Raw genomic sequence first — 13,692 nt, forward strand, 5'->3', positions numbered from 1 at the left:
CCATACACTTCAGATTACATACGCTTCAGGTTACAGGCTCCACTAACCCAGAAATATTACCTTGGGTTAAGAATTTTGCTTCAGGATGAGAACAGAAATCGTGCAGCGGCAGCGCGGCGGCAGCGGGAGGTCCCATTAGCTAAAGTGGTGCTTCAGGTTAAGAACAGTTTCAGGTTAAGAATGGACCTCCGGAACAAATTAAGTACTTAATCCGAGGTACCACTGTATATATATGTATATGTATGTGTATATGTATGTGTGTGTGTGTGTGTGTGTGTGTGAGAGAGAGAGAGAGAGAGAGAGAGATCCTGACAGAAATTTAAAAGTTGCAGCTTTCAAAATAACTTCCTTACATACATAGGAACATATGTATGTGAATGATGGGGGGGGGTAGCAGTGTCAGACTAGGATTTGGGAGACGGGGTTTCAAATTCCCAGTCATGAAGCCCACCTTGGACCAGTCACAATCTAAGAATGCAAAAGTCTGCTAGATCATGTTAGCGGTCCAGTATCTTGTTCTCATGGTGTCCAACCAGGTGCCTATGGGAAACCCACTAGTAAGATCTGAACACAATAGCACTCTCTTCTCCTGTGCTTTCCAGCCACTGGGATTCACAAGCGTACTTGTGAAGTTGTGGATGAACATATCAGACGATATAGCGATTCTTCAAACAGCTCTTGTTTATTCACAGGCCAGGACAGAACTGAACTGAAGGGGTTCAGCCAGCCTGCTTATATAGAGCTCCAGTACAATATAACTGTAACAATTTTCTAAAACTATCCAATCACTGAACGCCACTTTTGATCCCTTATTTGCATAACTATCTACAGTATCCCCCTGCTGGCCCAGGGTGAGAACTTCAGTACATAACAGTACTAAAAGCTGAGCACAGCCATGGCAAATGATGATTGTCTAACCTACCTCACAGGACTGTTCAGCGTATAAAATGGGGTGTGGGAGAAACATGCCTGTCACCTTGAGTTCCTTGGAAGAAATGTAGAATATAAATGTGATGATTTTAAACAAAGATACATATTTAATGAATTTCTGCTTGGCTTATCCACAGAAAGGAAATGCAGTAAATATCCGGACAATACTATTCACTGCTGTTTTTCTAGAAAGAGAGGTGCAGGAACTCATCACGAATGCCTCCCTTGTTCTCTTATAATGGCAATGGGGACCTGTCGAGAGGTGCTGGAACTGAGTTCTGGTGAGTTCCAGATGAAAAAAAAGCTATGACTGTAGTCATTAAAAAAAAAAAACCTTTACAAATGTGCTACATAAATCCTAAGTTCAATTTTCTTATACATGACAATGAGAGTGCATTGTCCCAGAAGCCTATAACAAAGAGCTGACAGAATCGTGGCTGAGCATGCTAGCAAATCCCTGGCTGCATTAGGTGGGCTTTTGGTTTGATCCAGCTGGGCTGTTATCTCGCCTCTGCGATGAAGGTACTTTGGCACACTATTTTCTTCTAGGTTTGGGGAATAATTCCACTCTATTGAGAACCAGGGCTTTACAAGGATCAAGGTCTTCTGGGAAATGATCTATAATGAAATTAAGAAGGTACTTAATTGTACCTTTCATAAGAAACCAGAGGCCTTTCTCCTGGGCATGGCAGGCCAATTGGTGTCAAGGAAAGATAGGACGTTCTTTATGTATGCTACAACAGCAGCATGAGTTTTTTTAGCAAAGTATTGGAAGACACAAGAACTACCCACGCTGGAAGAGTGGCAGACGAAGGTGATAGACTATATGGGACTGGCCGAGATGACTGGCAGAATCCGCGACCAAGGAAAAGAGACGGTGGAAGAAGATTGGAAGAAATTTAAAGTTTATCTTAAGAACTGTTGTAAAATTAATGAGTGCTAAAATGTCATGGGTAACGTAAAACAGAATTGCAGTTACAAATAATTGGGTAAGAGAAAAAGGATTAAAGAAAGTGAATTATAAGTAATTGAAATTAGGGGTTGCTGGAAATGTTTAAAACAGGGATGCAGAAAAGGGAGGTATGGGGAAGTCGTTGAAACAAGGTTTAAGGAAAAGAGGTTATGAAATTATACGTGTTTATATGTTTGTTTGTTTATGTATTGTCAGTTGTATTGTGTTTTAATAAATGTTGGAAAATTAATAAAAATTTATATATAAAAAAGAGAACCAGGGCTTTAAAGCCCAATATATTAGACTGGCACAACGTCTTTCCTTGTTTATCACAGTTTTAGCTAATAACATAAGCACGTTCCCGTCCAACTGCACATTTTCCTATTCTGATTCATTAATTACATTTAAATAGAGATTGTCACGTGATAAGCGCTCAGGTGGCCTCTTGCTTAGCGCGCCTAGAGAGCTGCGTCGGCAGTTGTGATTGGCCAGATGCCTGGGACTAAATAACGCGCCAAACGCGCCCAAAGCCTGTTTACTGCGCATTTAACCGCCAGCGACGGAACCCGCCTCTTTCCAGCCCACAGCCAATCAGCACCAAGCACAATCATTCACATGAGGACAGCCGGGGGCGGGCCTTGGTGGGATGCCGGCGGCCCACCCACCCTTGGAGATTTTCGAATTCTGTTGGCCGGCGACGGCCAAGCGCCAGCCAATGGCTGAGCTCCGCTACGGCTAAGTCCCACCCAGCTGCTCCCTTTTCCCAGCCGCCCGCCTTTGAAGTGAGGGAGCTCGGCGCTTTCCCCGCAAGCCATTGGCCGCGGCAGCCCGCCACTCTCCTGACGTCGGCGCCCGACTTGGTGATTGGTTCCGCCCAGGCGCGAAATGTAACGCGGGAAAGTCTTGGATTCGGTGGCGGCGGCGGCGGCGGTCAGGGTTGCGGCCGCTGCTGGGTGACAAGCCGCGTGTGGGAAGAGGCCGCGGCTGCTTCGGGGTTGGCGGCGTCCCTGAGGGGGAAGAGCTCTGCCTGCTTGCCGGCCATGCTCCCCTGAGGCGTCCCCTCCGGGCACCCAAGAAGAGCCGAGGGCGGCGGCGGCGCGCACCGTGCGAGAGGGCGACTCCCGGCGCAGCATGTCGGAGCGGCCGGGCCTCCCCGCGCCCGTCCTCGTGTGCCCGGGCGACTCCCCGAAGCGCGTCCTGGTCTCGGTCATCAAGACCACCCCGGTCAAGCCGCCCCGCGGAGCCGACGGCCGCGCGCCCCCGCCGCCGCCCATCCCCACCAGCCCGGGCTTCAGCGACTTCATGGTCTACCCGTGGCGCTGGGGGGAGAACGCGCACAACGTCACCCTCAGCCCCCCGCCGGCCACGCCGCAGCCTCTCCGCGATGGCGGAGGAGGAGGTGGAGCAGGCGGCGGCGGCGGCGTCCGTGGAGCCGCGGGGCGCTCGGGCGGAGAGGACGAGGAGGCGGGCAGCCCGGACAGCGGCATCGGGGGCGGCGGGCACTTGAGGGTGAGTGCGGCGCCGAAGGGGTTAAGAGCCCCTGGAGGGGGCGGGGCAGGGAAAGGCGCGCGCGGCGGCGGCGGTTGAGGGGAAAGGGATCCCGAAGCCTTTATTTTTTTTAAAGGGTTCTGGCCAACGTCCGGCCGGCCCCGCCCCCTCGGGTGCTCTTTTTTTGGGGTGTGTGTGTGTGCAGTTAAGTCACTTCCGCGAGTGATTCACGCTCTGGGTGACGACACCTCCGCGCGCCAAAAGCGGGTGTGTGTATTCAGAGGTTCCCCCGCGCGCGCCGCCGCTTTTTCCCGCGTGGTAGCGCGCGCGCACGCTCGAAATCCGCGGCTGGGCGCGCGGGACCAGCTCCCTTTGGCACCTGCGGTGCTCAAGGGGGCGCGCGCGCTCTGCGTCCTTTAAATAACAACGACGACGGTAGCAACCTCGCCTCGTTATGGTCCCCCTTTTTTTAAAAAAAAATAAATTATTGATTTTCACAACATTGTAAACAAACACATGAAACAAACAAACATAAATCATAACCTTATTAAAAGTTACACTTATTAACATTAAGTGACTTCCTCGCTTCCCCTTGGTTGAATTTCATTGCATGTCAACGGTTTTCCAATTAATAGTTCATAAAATAATTTAACTTAAACATTAACATCCTTAGATCTACACATTATGGAATTAAACCTATTAATTCAACACTTAAATAAAATCCTAAGCCAATTAAGTATCTGCAAGCTATTTTCAGTTAGTTTAACTTAACATGTATAACTAAGTAATCATTAAATTTGATCCAATCTTCCTGATACTCCTCCTCCTCCTCCTGGTCGCGGACTCTTCCGATTAGGTCGGCTAGCTCCAAAAAATCCATCATCTTCATCTGCCATTCTTCTTCTTCGCCTCCTTATGTCCGGTCGATACAACTAAATAAACGGCAATCTTCTGCTTCCTGAATATTTGGCATACATGTTTTGTTTATTTTTACATTTTACATTTCTAACCCACCTGAGTCAGGGTTTGAACCCAGACCTCCCAGGTCCCAGCCTGGTGCTCCCTTCTTTCTGCTTTGGTGATCTGAGTAGTAATAATAATAATAATTTATTATTTGTACCCTGCCCACCTGGCTGGGCTTCCCCAGCCACTCTGGGCAGCTTCCAACAAAGATAAAAAATACATTAAAATGTCACACATTAAAAACTTCCCTTCAGATGTCTTCTAAAAGTCAGGTAATTGTTTATCTCTTTGACATCTGGTGGGAGGGCGTTCCACAGGACGGGTGCCGCTACCGAGAAGGCCCTCTGCCTGGTCCCTGTAGCTTTGCTTCTCGCAGTGAGGGAACCACTAGAAGGCCCTCAGCACTGGACCTCAGCGTCTGGGCAGAACGATGGGGGTGGAGACTCTCCTTCAGGTATTCTGGGCCGAGGCCATTTAGCGCTTTAAAGGTCAACACCAACACCTTGAATTGTGCTCGGAAACGTACTGGGAGCCAATGTAGGTCTTTCAAGACAGGTGTTATGTGGTCTCGGCAGCCGTCACCAATCTAGCTGCCGCATTCTTCCATTTAGGGAAGTTTTTAATATTTAATGCTGTATTGTTTTTAATACTTGATTGGAAGCCGCCCAGAGTGGCTGGGGAAACTCAGCCAGATGGGCGGGGTATATTATTATTATTATTATTATTATTATTATTATTAACACAGTCTTAACAATGAGTCCGGAAGTGGTTGTGGAGGCCAATTCTGGATCCACACGTCCTTCCACAGTGGGGACATTGGTTTCCAGGCGGAAGTTGAGGGTTTGCCAAGCGTGCCTTCCTCTTAGCATGTTTCGATCGTCTTCAAAGCCCATGACATCTTTGGTCAAGGCTGTTCTCCAATTGGAGCGCTCGCAGTCCAGTGTTTCCCAGTTGTTGGTGTTTATACTACATTTTTATTAGATGTGCCTTGAGACTTTAAACCTCTTTTGTTGACCACCAGCATTACGCTTTCCATTGTTAAGTTCAGAAGAGAATAGTTGCTTTGGAAGACAATCAGGCACCTGAACAACATGACCAGTCCAACAAAGTTGATGTTGAAGAATCATTGTTTCAACACTGGTGATCTTTGCTTCTTCCAGTACGCTGGAATAAGTTTGCCTGTCTTCCCAAGTAATGTGTAAAAATCACACCACACCAGCTTGATAGAGAACACCCTTCCTAAATAAGTGGCACACACATACCCCCGCACAGTGGTTGCGAATGCTGCCACAATTTAACACCTTGGCGCAAGCATCTTCACAATGCCAGTCCCTCCAAGTGCCCTTGTGTTGGAGGGTATGGAGATATGTGACCCCCGAACTAAGGAGATACAATTCAATCTGTTTATTTCAGTTGTAGGCCAGCATTTAACTAAGGGGCTAAGTAATACAACCTTTAGAAGAAATCGAAAGGCAGCCCTGTATAGGGCAGTTTTTAAATGTTTAATGTTTTATTCGGTTTTTATTTATGTTGGAAGCCACCCAGAGTGGCTGAGCCAACCCTGTCAGATGGTTGTGGTATAAATAAATAAAAAAATTATCGGCATTATTATAGAATAAGATGGCCCTATTTTCATTGGAGAAATGTTGGACAGTATGCAATGTGATGCCAGACTGGCATTGTGCAAAGTGCCCAGTAAGCTACCAAGCACAATAAGATATAATTAGATATAATGTACATATTAAATGTATTGACTGCATATTCAGCAAACAGGTGTTGACAAACAATGCCTGTGTTTTGGGCTCTAGCAGGTTCTGACTGATGAATACCGTAGATTTGTGCCAGGAAATGCCTGCGACAGCTCCGCTGGCCTATGAGCTGAGGTCTAATACCCCACCACTTTTTATATAGTAGTTCTGGGGAAGCATTTGATAATGGGCTGTTTTTTTACCAGGATGGGACTAGAAGAGGTCGACCAAGAGCAGACACCGTCCGAGATCTAATAAGCGAGGGAGAGCACTCTTCAAGCAGGATTCGTTGTAGTGTTTGCAACAGAGTATTCCCACGAGAAAAGTCTTTACAGGCCCACAAAAGAACTCACACTGGTAAGTGGAACAAGTCGATAAGGGGGGAAATCAAGCATGGATATTCTGTCAAAGCATGGGTCTTGGAGAAAAATAGGCTAAAGTGTTTGTTATGAACTAATTGGAATTTGTGATGGGGTGGAGTTTCATAACATGATACCGTCTGTTTGTAATAGTACAACAATCGCATTGCACCAACAACCTGAAATCCAGGTGAAGTAGTCTTGGAAGTATTCATTCCAAGGGTGTCAACTGGGATAGCTCAGTTGGTAGAGCATGAGACTCTTAATTTCAGGGTTGTGGGTTTGAGCCCCACATTGGGCAAAAGATTCCTGCACTGCGAGGGTTTGGACTAGATAACCCTTGTCCTTTTCCAGCTCTATGATCGCTGACACTTAAAGAAATGAGAGCAGGTATTTCACACATTTTATCATGTAGTAGACGCTTCTTTAGAAGAAGAGAAGAAGAGTTTGGATTTGATATCCCGCCTTTCACTCCCTTTAAGGAGTCTCAAAGCGGCTAACATTCTCCTTTCCCTTCCTCCCCCACAACAAACACTCTGTGAGGTGAGTGAGGCTGAGAGACTTCAGAGAAGTGTGACTGGCCCAAGGTCACCCAGCAGCTGCATGTGGAGGAGCGGAGATGCGAACCCGGTTCCCCAGATTACGAGACTACCGCTCTTTACCACTACACCACACTGGCTCTTTAGTTTCTTCCTTGCTTATAACTTTTTGTGAGAGATGCATTTAATCTGTGGGGAGGCTCAAATAATTCCCCTGAACTGCATGTGTTCCATATTTCCTTGTTGCTCTTCTGTAAGCCTGTCTCTTGATAAACGGTGTAGCTTCACCACAGTATGAAATACTGTGATAGTCTTTTAATTACATTTATACTAGGCCTAGGTCTTGCTTCCAAGTGAACAAACACAAGATGATGACCTGTCATTTTGGGGTGGGAAGTAGGTGGTTGGTTTGAATCTTCTGTTTTTTCTCTTTCCTTAAACTCCTAAGTTGGTCACAAGGATTCTGCTTCTTCAAGTTTATCGAGGCAGAAGGTGACAACAAGACACTCTGAAGCTTTTGACACTTGCTTTGGAATTATGGCCACGAGCCAGCTAAGATTTGGGAGTGAATCTAAGGCAATTCAGGTGCCCGATACAAAGGCTTGCTAGGTTCAACCCAGCCGAGCAGAAGTGAAGGAGGAAAGATTTTGCATTCTACAGTTTCTCGTTTCTCCCCTGGCATGTCCCCAAAAAGCCCTGTATCGGGCCTACAGCATCAAAGCTCTGACATATGTTGGACTAACACACTTCAGATTTCAGGGGTGACGCGGAAGGGAAATGCAACAGCAGAACTCCCTGCTGTGTCAGATCTCTGGCACCCTCCAAAGGGCTATAGCAGGGGTCAGCAAACTTTTCCCGCAGGGGGCCGGTCTGCTGTCCCTCACACCTTGTGGGGGGCCGGACTATATTTTGAAGGGGGGAAAAGGGCACATTCTACTCATGTAAAAACACGCTGATTCCCGGACCGTCCGTGGGCCGGATTTAGAAGGTGATTGGGCCGGATCCAGCACTCAGGCCTTAGTTTGCCCACCCATGGTCTATAGGATTGTCCTTTCAGTGGGAGAACTTTAAACCAATGGGACTTCAAAGAATCTTAACTTTGAATAATGCCCATTCTGTTGAATTGTTTGAATGAGGAAATATAGAATGCATGGGCATACCCAGCCTGGGGGGGGGCAAAGAAGGGCAGCTGCTCCCCAGCAATAAAAATAACAAACTGAGGTTCTTCCCCTCCCCCAAACAAAAATCTTGCCTACGCCCGTGATAGGATGTACCTTTTGCAGTAACTTGGAAGCAGAGGCTGTATATGAGAGAGATTAATTAAAGGTTAATTAATTAAACAGCACTTGGTCCCTTCTGAATTTTATGTACATCTTTGTTGTTGTAAACTTAATTGTATTTCAAAGCAGCTAAAAACATTTAAAAATTTGACAGCTTTACAGTACTAACAAAAATAACACACTTTTCAGAATGAGTTTTCAGTGCTTTTATTTCTACAAATACCCTTTTCAACCCCATGATTGTTTTTTTCCCCAGGTGAAAGGCCTTATTTGTGTGACTACCCAGAGTGTGGGAAAGCTTTTGTTCAGAGTGGGCAACTTAAAACGCACCAACGTCTCCATACAGGGGAAAAACCTTTTGTGTGCGCCGAAAATGGTGAGCCAAGACAGAATTAACCTTTGTTCAAATAAACTGCCGTGAATACAATTGGGAATAAGACGTGCCTGCTTCTAATATGTATTATATGAGAGGGAAGGAAGATTATGTGTACTACTAGTTTGAAAAAATAACAGTATTAACAGTAAAATAAAGTGCTTTAAAAATCCATTGAAATCTATGGGAGGGTGTTCAACTAATATTTAATTCCTCAGCTAAAACTGGTGATACTGAGTGCTTTACTTTGCCTGGAATGTGTGAAAAGAAAGCATTTTTGAAAGAATGCATCGTGTAGTGAAGCACTGGGCGTGGGGGGTTTAGGATGGCTGAAAATGGTGAAAGCTGAAGCTAGGTGCTTGGACACGGAGGTGGGGAGTATTTTGTGTAGGCCCTTTGCTTCCTTAGAAGGAGGGACCTATGGGGATTATGTTGCTTGAAGTGGGGAAAGCCATTTCATGGCCAGTCAGCATGTGTGGCCATAGGGCAATACATCTTTGGAATAAGTGGGGAGGGCATGCAACAGAAATTTGGAAAGCTAAAGGGACCGAGAACCTGAGAGTTTTATACACTGCTTGGAACACGTAAGCTGGAATTTTGGTTGCCAAGCGCTAGTGTCTACTTTGTAACAGTAACTACAGAAAAACTCCATTTGGTGTATGTTTTTAAAGTTATGTTTTCTGGGCCAAGCAGTGTTTGTGTTTTAAACATGGGAAGATAGTAGAATGTCTTTGTTTAAATTATTGGTATGTCTGTCTTGTCTTTTTAATAAGGATGCGTAAGCAGATTCACACATGCAAACCGTCATTGTCCCAAACATCCATATGCAAAGCTGAGGAGAGAAGAACCAACAGACAGACTGAATAAAAAGCAAACTGCAGAGAACAAAGCTGTTGCTGAATGGCTGGCAAAGTAAGTTATTTCATATAAAATGCAAAGCTGTTTTTTATATTATTATTATTATTATTAAAATAGTTTGCAATGTTTAAAAGCAATTCGTAAATGAAATAAGTTTAAAAGCATTGAGAATTGGGAACATTTTGTCATGTCATGTTGGATGTATTGTAAGTATGGCATTTCAAACCACACGCGGCAAGGCCAACTCCCTTCTCTTGCGGGGGCCCAATTAGTGCCTTTGCCTTCCGTTAAGAGTTTGGGTGTAATCCTTGACGCCTCCCTTTCCATGGAGGCGCAAGTTACAGCAACAGCCAAGGCAACATTTTTCCACCTTTGCCGCATCAAGCAGTTGGTCCCTTACCTTTCCCGCCCCGACCTGGCCACAGTGATCCATGCGACGGTCATCTCCAGGCTTGACTACTGTAATTCGCTCTACGCGGGGCTGCCCTTGAAGCTGTCCCAGAAACTCCAGTGGGTACAGAATGCTGCAGCGAGGCTCCTCACGGGGTCTCTGCCATGGGAGCATATTCACCCAGTGCTTTTCAAGCTACACTGGCTCCCGGTGGAGTACAGGGTCAGATTTAAGGTGCTGCTTTTGACCTTTAAAGCCCTTCACGGCCTAGGACCCTCGTACCTACGGGACCGCCTCTCCCGGTATGCCCCACGGAGAGCCTCAAGGTCCATAAATAACAACACCCTAGTGGTCCCAGGCCCTAAGGAAGTTAGATTGGCTTCAACCAGAGCCAGGGCCTTTTCAACTCTGGCTCCGGCCTGGTGGAACGCTCTGCCTCATGAGACCAGGGCCCTGCAGGATCTGATTTCTTTCCACAGGGCCTGTAAGACAGAGTTGTTCCGCCTGGCCTTTGGCTTAGAGCCAATTTGATTCCCTCCCTCCCTCTCTTTCTTTCTTTTTTCTTTTCTTTCTCCTCCTGCGATGAGGCTACATTTTAATATTTTAATGTTCCATTATTTTAATGTTGTATTTTATTTTTGTTTTTAAGTTGTAATCATTCATCTTGTTTTTATTATTGCTTGTAAGCTGCTCTGAGCCCGGCCTTGGCTGGGGAGGGCGGGGTATAAATAAAAAATTATTATTATTATTATTATTATTATTATTATTATTATTATTATTTTTTATTATTTAAAGGCTTCTTATTCCTTCTTAATTCACAGTCGTCTTTGCTTTGAATGAACCAATCCTTTCCTTAGCTTAATTAAATGAAATCCAAGGGACTATCAGGCTACAGTGGTTTCAGTTGCTATTTATAATGCTAACATTCATCTTTGCTGACAGGTACTGGGAGATGAGAGAACAGCGCACTCCTACGTTGAAAAGCAAAACTACTCATAAGCCTGACCAGGAGCAACAGGATCCCATGGAATATCTTCAGTCTGAAGATGAGGAGGAGGAGGAAAAAAATATTACCCATTCAGTTTCCTGTAGCCGCCTCCAAGAACAGCGTGAACGCTTGCATGGAGCACTGGCACTAATTGAGCTTGCCAACTTGGCTGGGGCACCATTACGACAGTAATAGGCGAACTGGACCTGCTGATAAGAAGTACTGCATTTGGTACTTAAAACCAGTTAGCTCCTGGGCATAAGCTAAGCACCTTATTTGCTTCTATAGGCTGCTATTCTGTAGAATTTATGAAGAATGTTGTTGCCCCAGAAAATGGGGTAAGAGAATTGCACTTTTTTTTTGTATGAGAAAGTCAGATGTAAAGCTTTTTAAAGTATTTTGTAAATAGGAGACTGTATAATGCAGAGTGGGAATTGCTCATGTTATGGAAAGCTAGATTTGCAAAGTTAGGGCTTTGCTCTTGATCACAATTATGTGGAAGTAAGTCTCTGCAATCAGTGGGGCTTGCCTCTATGTAAAAGTGTGTAAAGTCAGAATTCCTGTCATTCTTTGATAAAGTTTTCACAGGAAGCACTTTCTGAACTCATTAGATTAGAATAATGGTACGTACGTTCAAAGAAAATAGTTGAAACATTTTTTTAAAAATTGGATGTAAACAGTGATGCAACCATGGTTTTTCAAACATCAATATTTTACCTAGCATTGCTCGCAAGAATGTTAGAAATAGCTGTTGTAACCTTGTAGCAGCATAGAATAACTGGGTAGTATGTCGTTCAGAATCTTCACTGTGACTACTGACATGGAGACTGACTTTCCTTTTAGTAGGCTGAGGTTTTGGCAGTCTCTTGGTTGAGTAGCACTTCTTGTTCCCAACAGAATATTGGGAACATTTGCACATTGTTGGACTCACCTATAACTGAGTGATACATCTTGCAAATTCTAGGCATCATGGTAACATTCCATCAATTGAGGATTTCTTTCAGATTTAGACCCTAGAGCAATGGGATTTGTTTTTTGGTAATGGGGATATTTACAGGGTAGCATTGGTTTTAGTAAAAGACAGCAAACACTAATACTGCTTCAGAAGATTTTATTGCAGATAGATATTTCTTGCATAACGCCACCTTATTGCTTCCATTTGAAACGTTACACACCAAGTTTTGTGTTCACTAGCTAGTACAGTTATTGATAAAAATATTTGCTATACAATTAGTAAATTAGGCTTCCGGAAGTAGTTGCAAGTGTGAGATATATGGATTAGTACTTTTTCCCTTTCCCCCCAAATTAAGATATAGGGATAGCACTTAGTGCTCTTGAGCACTCAACGGGAAAAAAAGGTATAGCCTTAATAGTTTTAAGTTATCATATGCCAGGCATGTGCCTTTAATAGCGATTTGTGATCAAATTGAGTAGAGGTGCATAATAGACTAAGAGAATTTTATGCTCCTGTTTTTAGAAAAAAATTAAGGCTATTGGCATAAAAATATTAACTATGTGATACTTGTCCTAACAACCACCTATTATTTAAGCATTTGTTGGACTTCGTTCCTTCTGACCACGACAAATGAGCAAAGAATGTTATTTCCCAATATAAAGTTTAATTACAGATGTCTTGTCATTGGCAAGATAAAGATACATTTCCAGGGTTATACTTATATAGTGTCAAAATCATTTTTGTATATCCTTAAGAATTATGTATTAATGCTGGCAAACAGCTAGAAAGGGGGAAGGTAGTGCGGTAGATGGATTTAAATTACACTGTCACTTTTTGGCTTGTTAATTTCTTATGTTTGTTTGCCACCTCTGATTCTTTAAAGCAAAGCACTTCAACCTGGATTTTTCGAGCACATAACAATTGACATTAAGTCCTTGGGGAAAAAGGCTAAGGACCCTCAAATGCCAACTTTGATGCTTTCCCCGAAAGGGGAAAAACATTTTGCACTTCATGGAATCCAACTGATAACTTAAAGGTAAACTTACGACTGCAACATTTGGTATTGCGAGCAAGACCTAATTCATTGTTGGTACACACAAACACATTCCCTTTTTTCAATCTATATTTACACAGAATGCATATTGAAAATATGCATTTAATTATTTTTTTAAATAAAACCCTGCATACTGACTAGCTTTAGGCTAGTTGAGCTGCATTACCAATTATGTATAAAATACATCTTTGGAAAAACTCCAGAATAAGTTACATTTGTGAAAAAAATGGCTTTTTGAAATGGTGGTTCAGGAATTCTCTGCTTCATATGATTAAGCTGTACTTTTGGCATGAATTAAAATGCTGTAATTCTAATAAGCTTTGAATAAAAAGTTGCCTGAGTTTTAAAACTGTTTATGATGATACTGTTGCTTTGCATTGTATCCTAGAGATCGTATGCTACATTCAGAAGTTCTAGTGCATGCACAATAGTTCTGTGTCTCTGACTCTTGTACATTGAAGAACTGGTTGGTACAGTTCTCTCACTAATTTAAAAGTTATTTAACAGGAAATGCAAAGCACCTTGTGTGCATTTGAAACCTAATAAGCCTGTTTTTGTTCATATGCTTTCTTAGGGGCTGGCTTATTCTAGCACTGGAAAGTATTTTTATTAAACTCTGTGAGTGAGGAGAAGGAGCTACAAATACAGTCATGGGGAGAAAAGAAAGTGCTCTTTGAATTCTGTCGTTTTGCATATCAAGGCATAAAAGCAATCATTTGTTCCTTAGCAGGTCTTAAAATGGGGTACATACAACCTCAGATGAACAACAACACATATATTACATCATGTCATTGTTTATTTGAGAGAAATAAAG

General features: G+C 43.8%; 2 protein-coding genes across 2 annotated transcripts in view; both read left to right on the top strand.

Annotated features, from left to right (window-relative positions):
- The window catches only part of CDC14B (cell division cycle 14B), a 120,638-nt gene that overhangs the window by 89,241 nt on the left and 17,705 nt on the right, over positions 1-13,692 (top strand). The gene's annotated exons all lie outside the window — the stretch shown is intronic.
- On the top strand, positions 2,284-13,227 carry ZNF367 (zinc finger protein 367). Its single transcript, XM_083577121.1, has 5 exons — positions 2,284-3,391; positions 6,288-6,438; positions 8,516-8,635; positions 9,406-9,544; positions 10,824-13,227. Exons 1-5 carry the CDS (start codon positions 3,014-3,016, stop codon positions 11,059-11,061), a joined length of 1,026 nt encoding a protein of 341 aa, XP_083433247.1. The 5' UTR covers positions 2,284-3,013; the 3' UTR covers positions 11,062-13,227.

This window comes from Podarcis filfolensis (assembly GCF_964270895.1).
Source record: "Podarcis filfolensis genome assembly, chromosome: 11".
Lineage (NCBI taxonomy): Eukaryota > Metazoa > Chordata > Lepidosauria > Squamata > Lacertidae > Podarcis > Podarcis filfolensis.

Bases quoted from the DNA above. Each gene is read 5' to 3' on its own strand.
- ZNF367 (XM_083577121.1), top strand. From the start codon at position 3,014: ATGTCGGAGCGGCCGGGCCTCCCCGCGCCCGTCCTCGTGTGCCCGGGC. The intron at 3,392-6,287 runs GTGAGTGCGGCG...TTTTTTTACCAG, and splicing joins GGGGCGGCGGGCACTTGAGG to GATGGGACTAGAAGAGGTCG. The intron at 8,636-9,405 runs GTGAGCCAAGAC...CTTTTTAATAAG, and splicing joins TTTTGTGTGCGCCGAAAATG to GATGCGTAAGCAGATTCACA.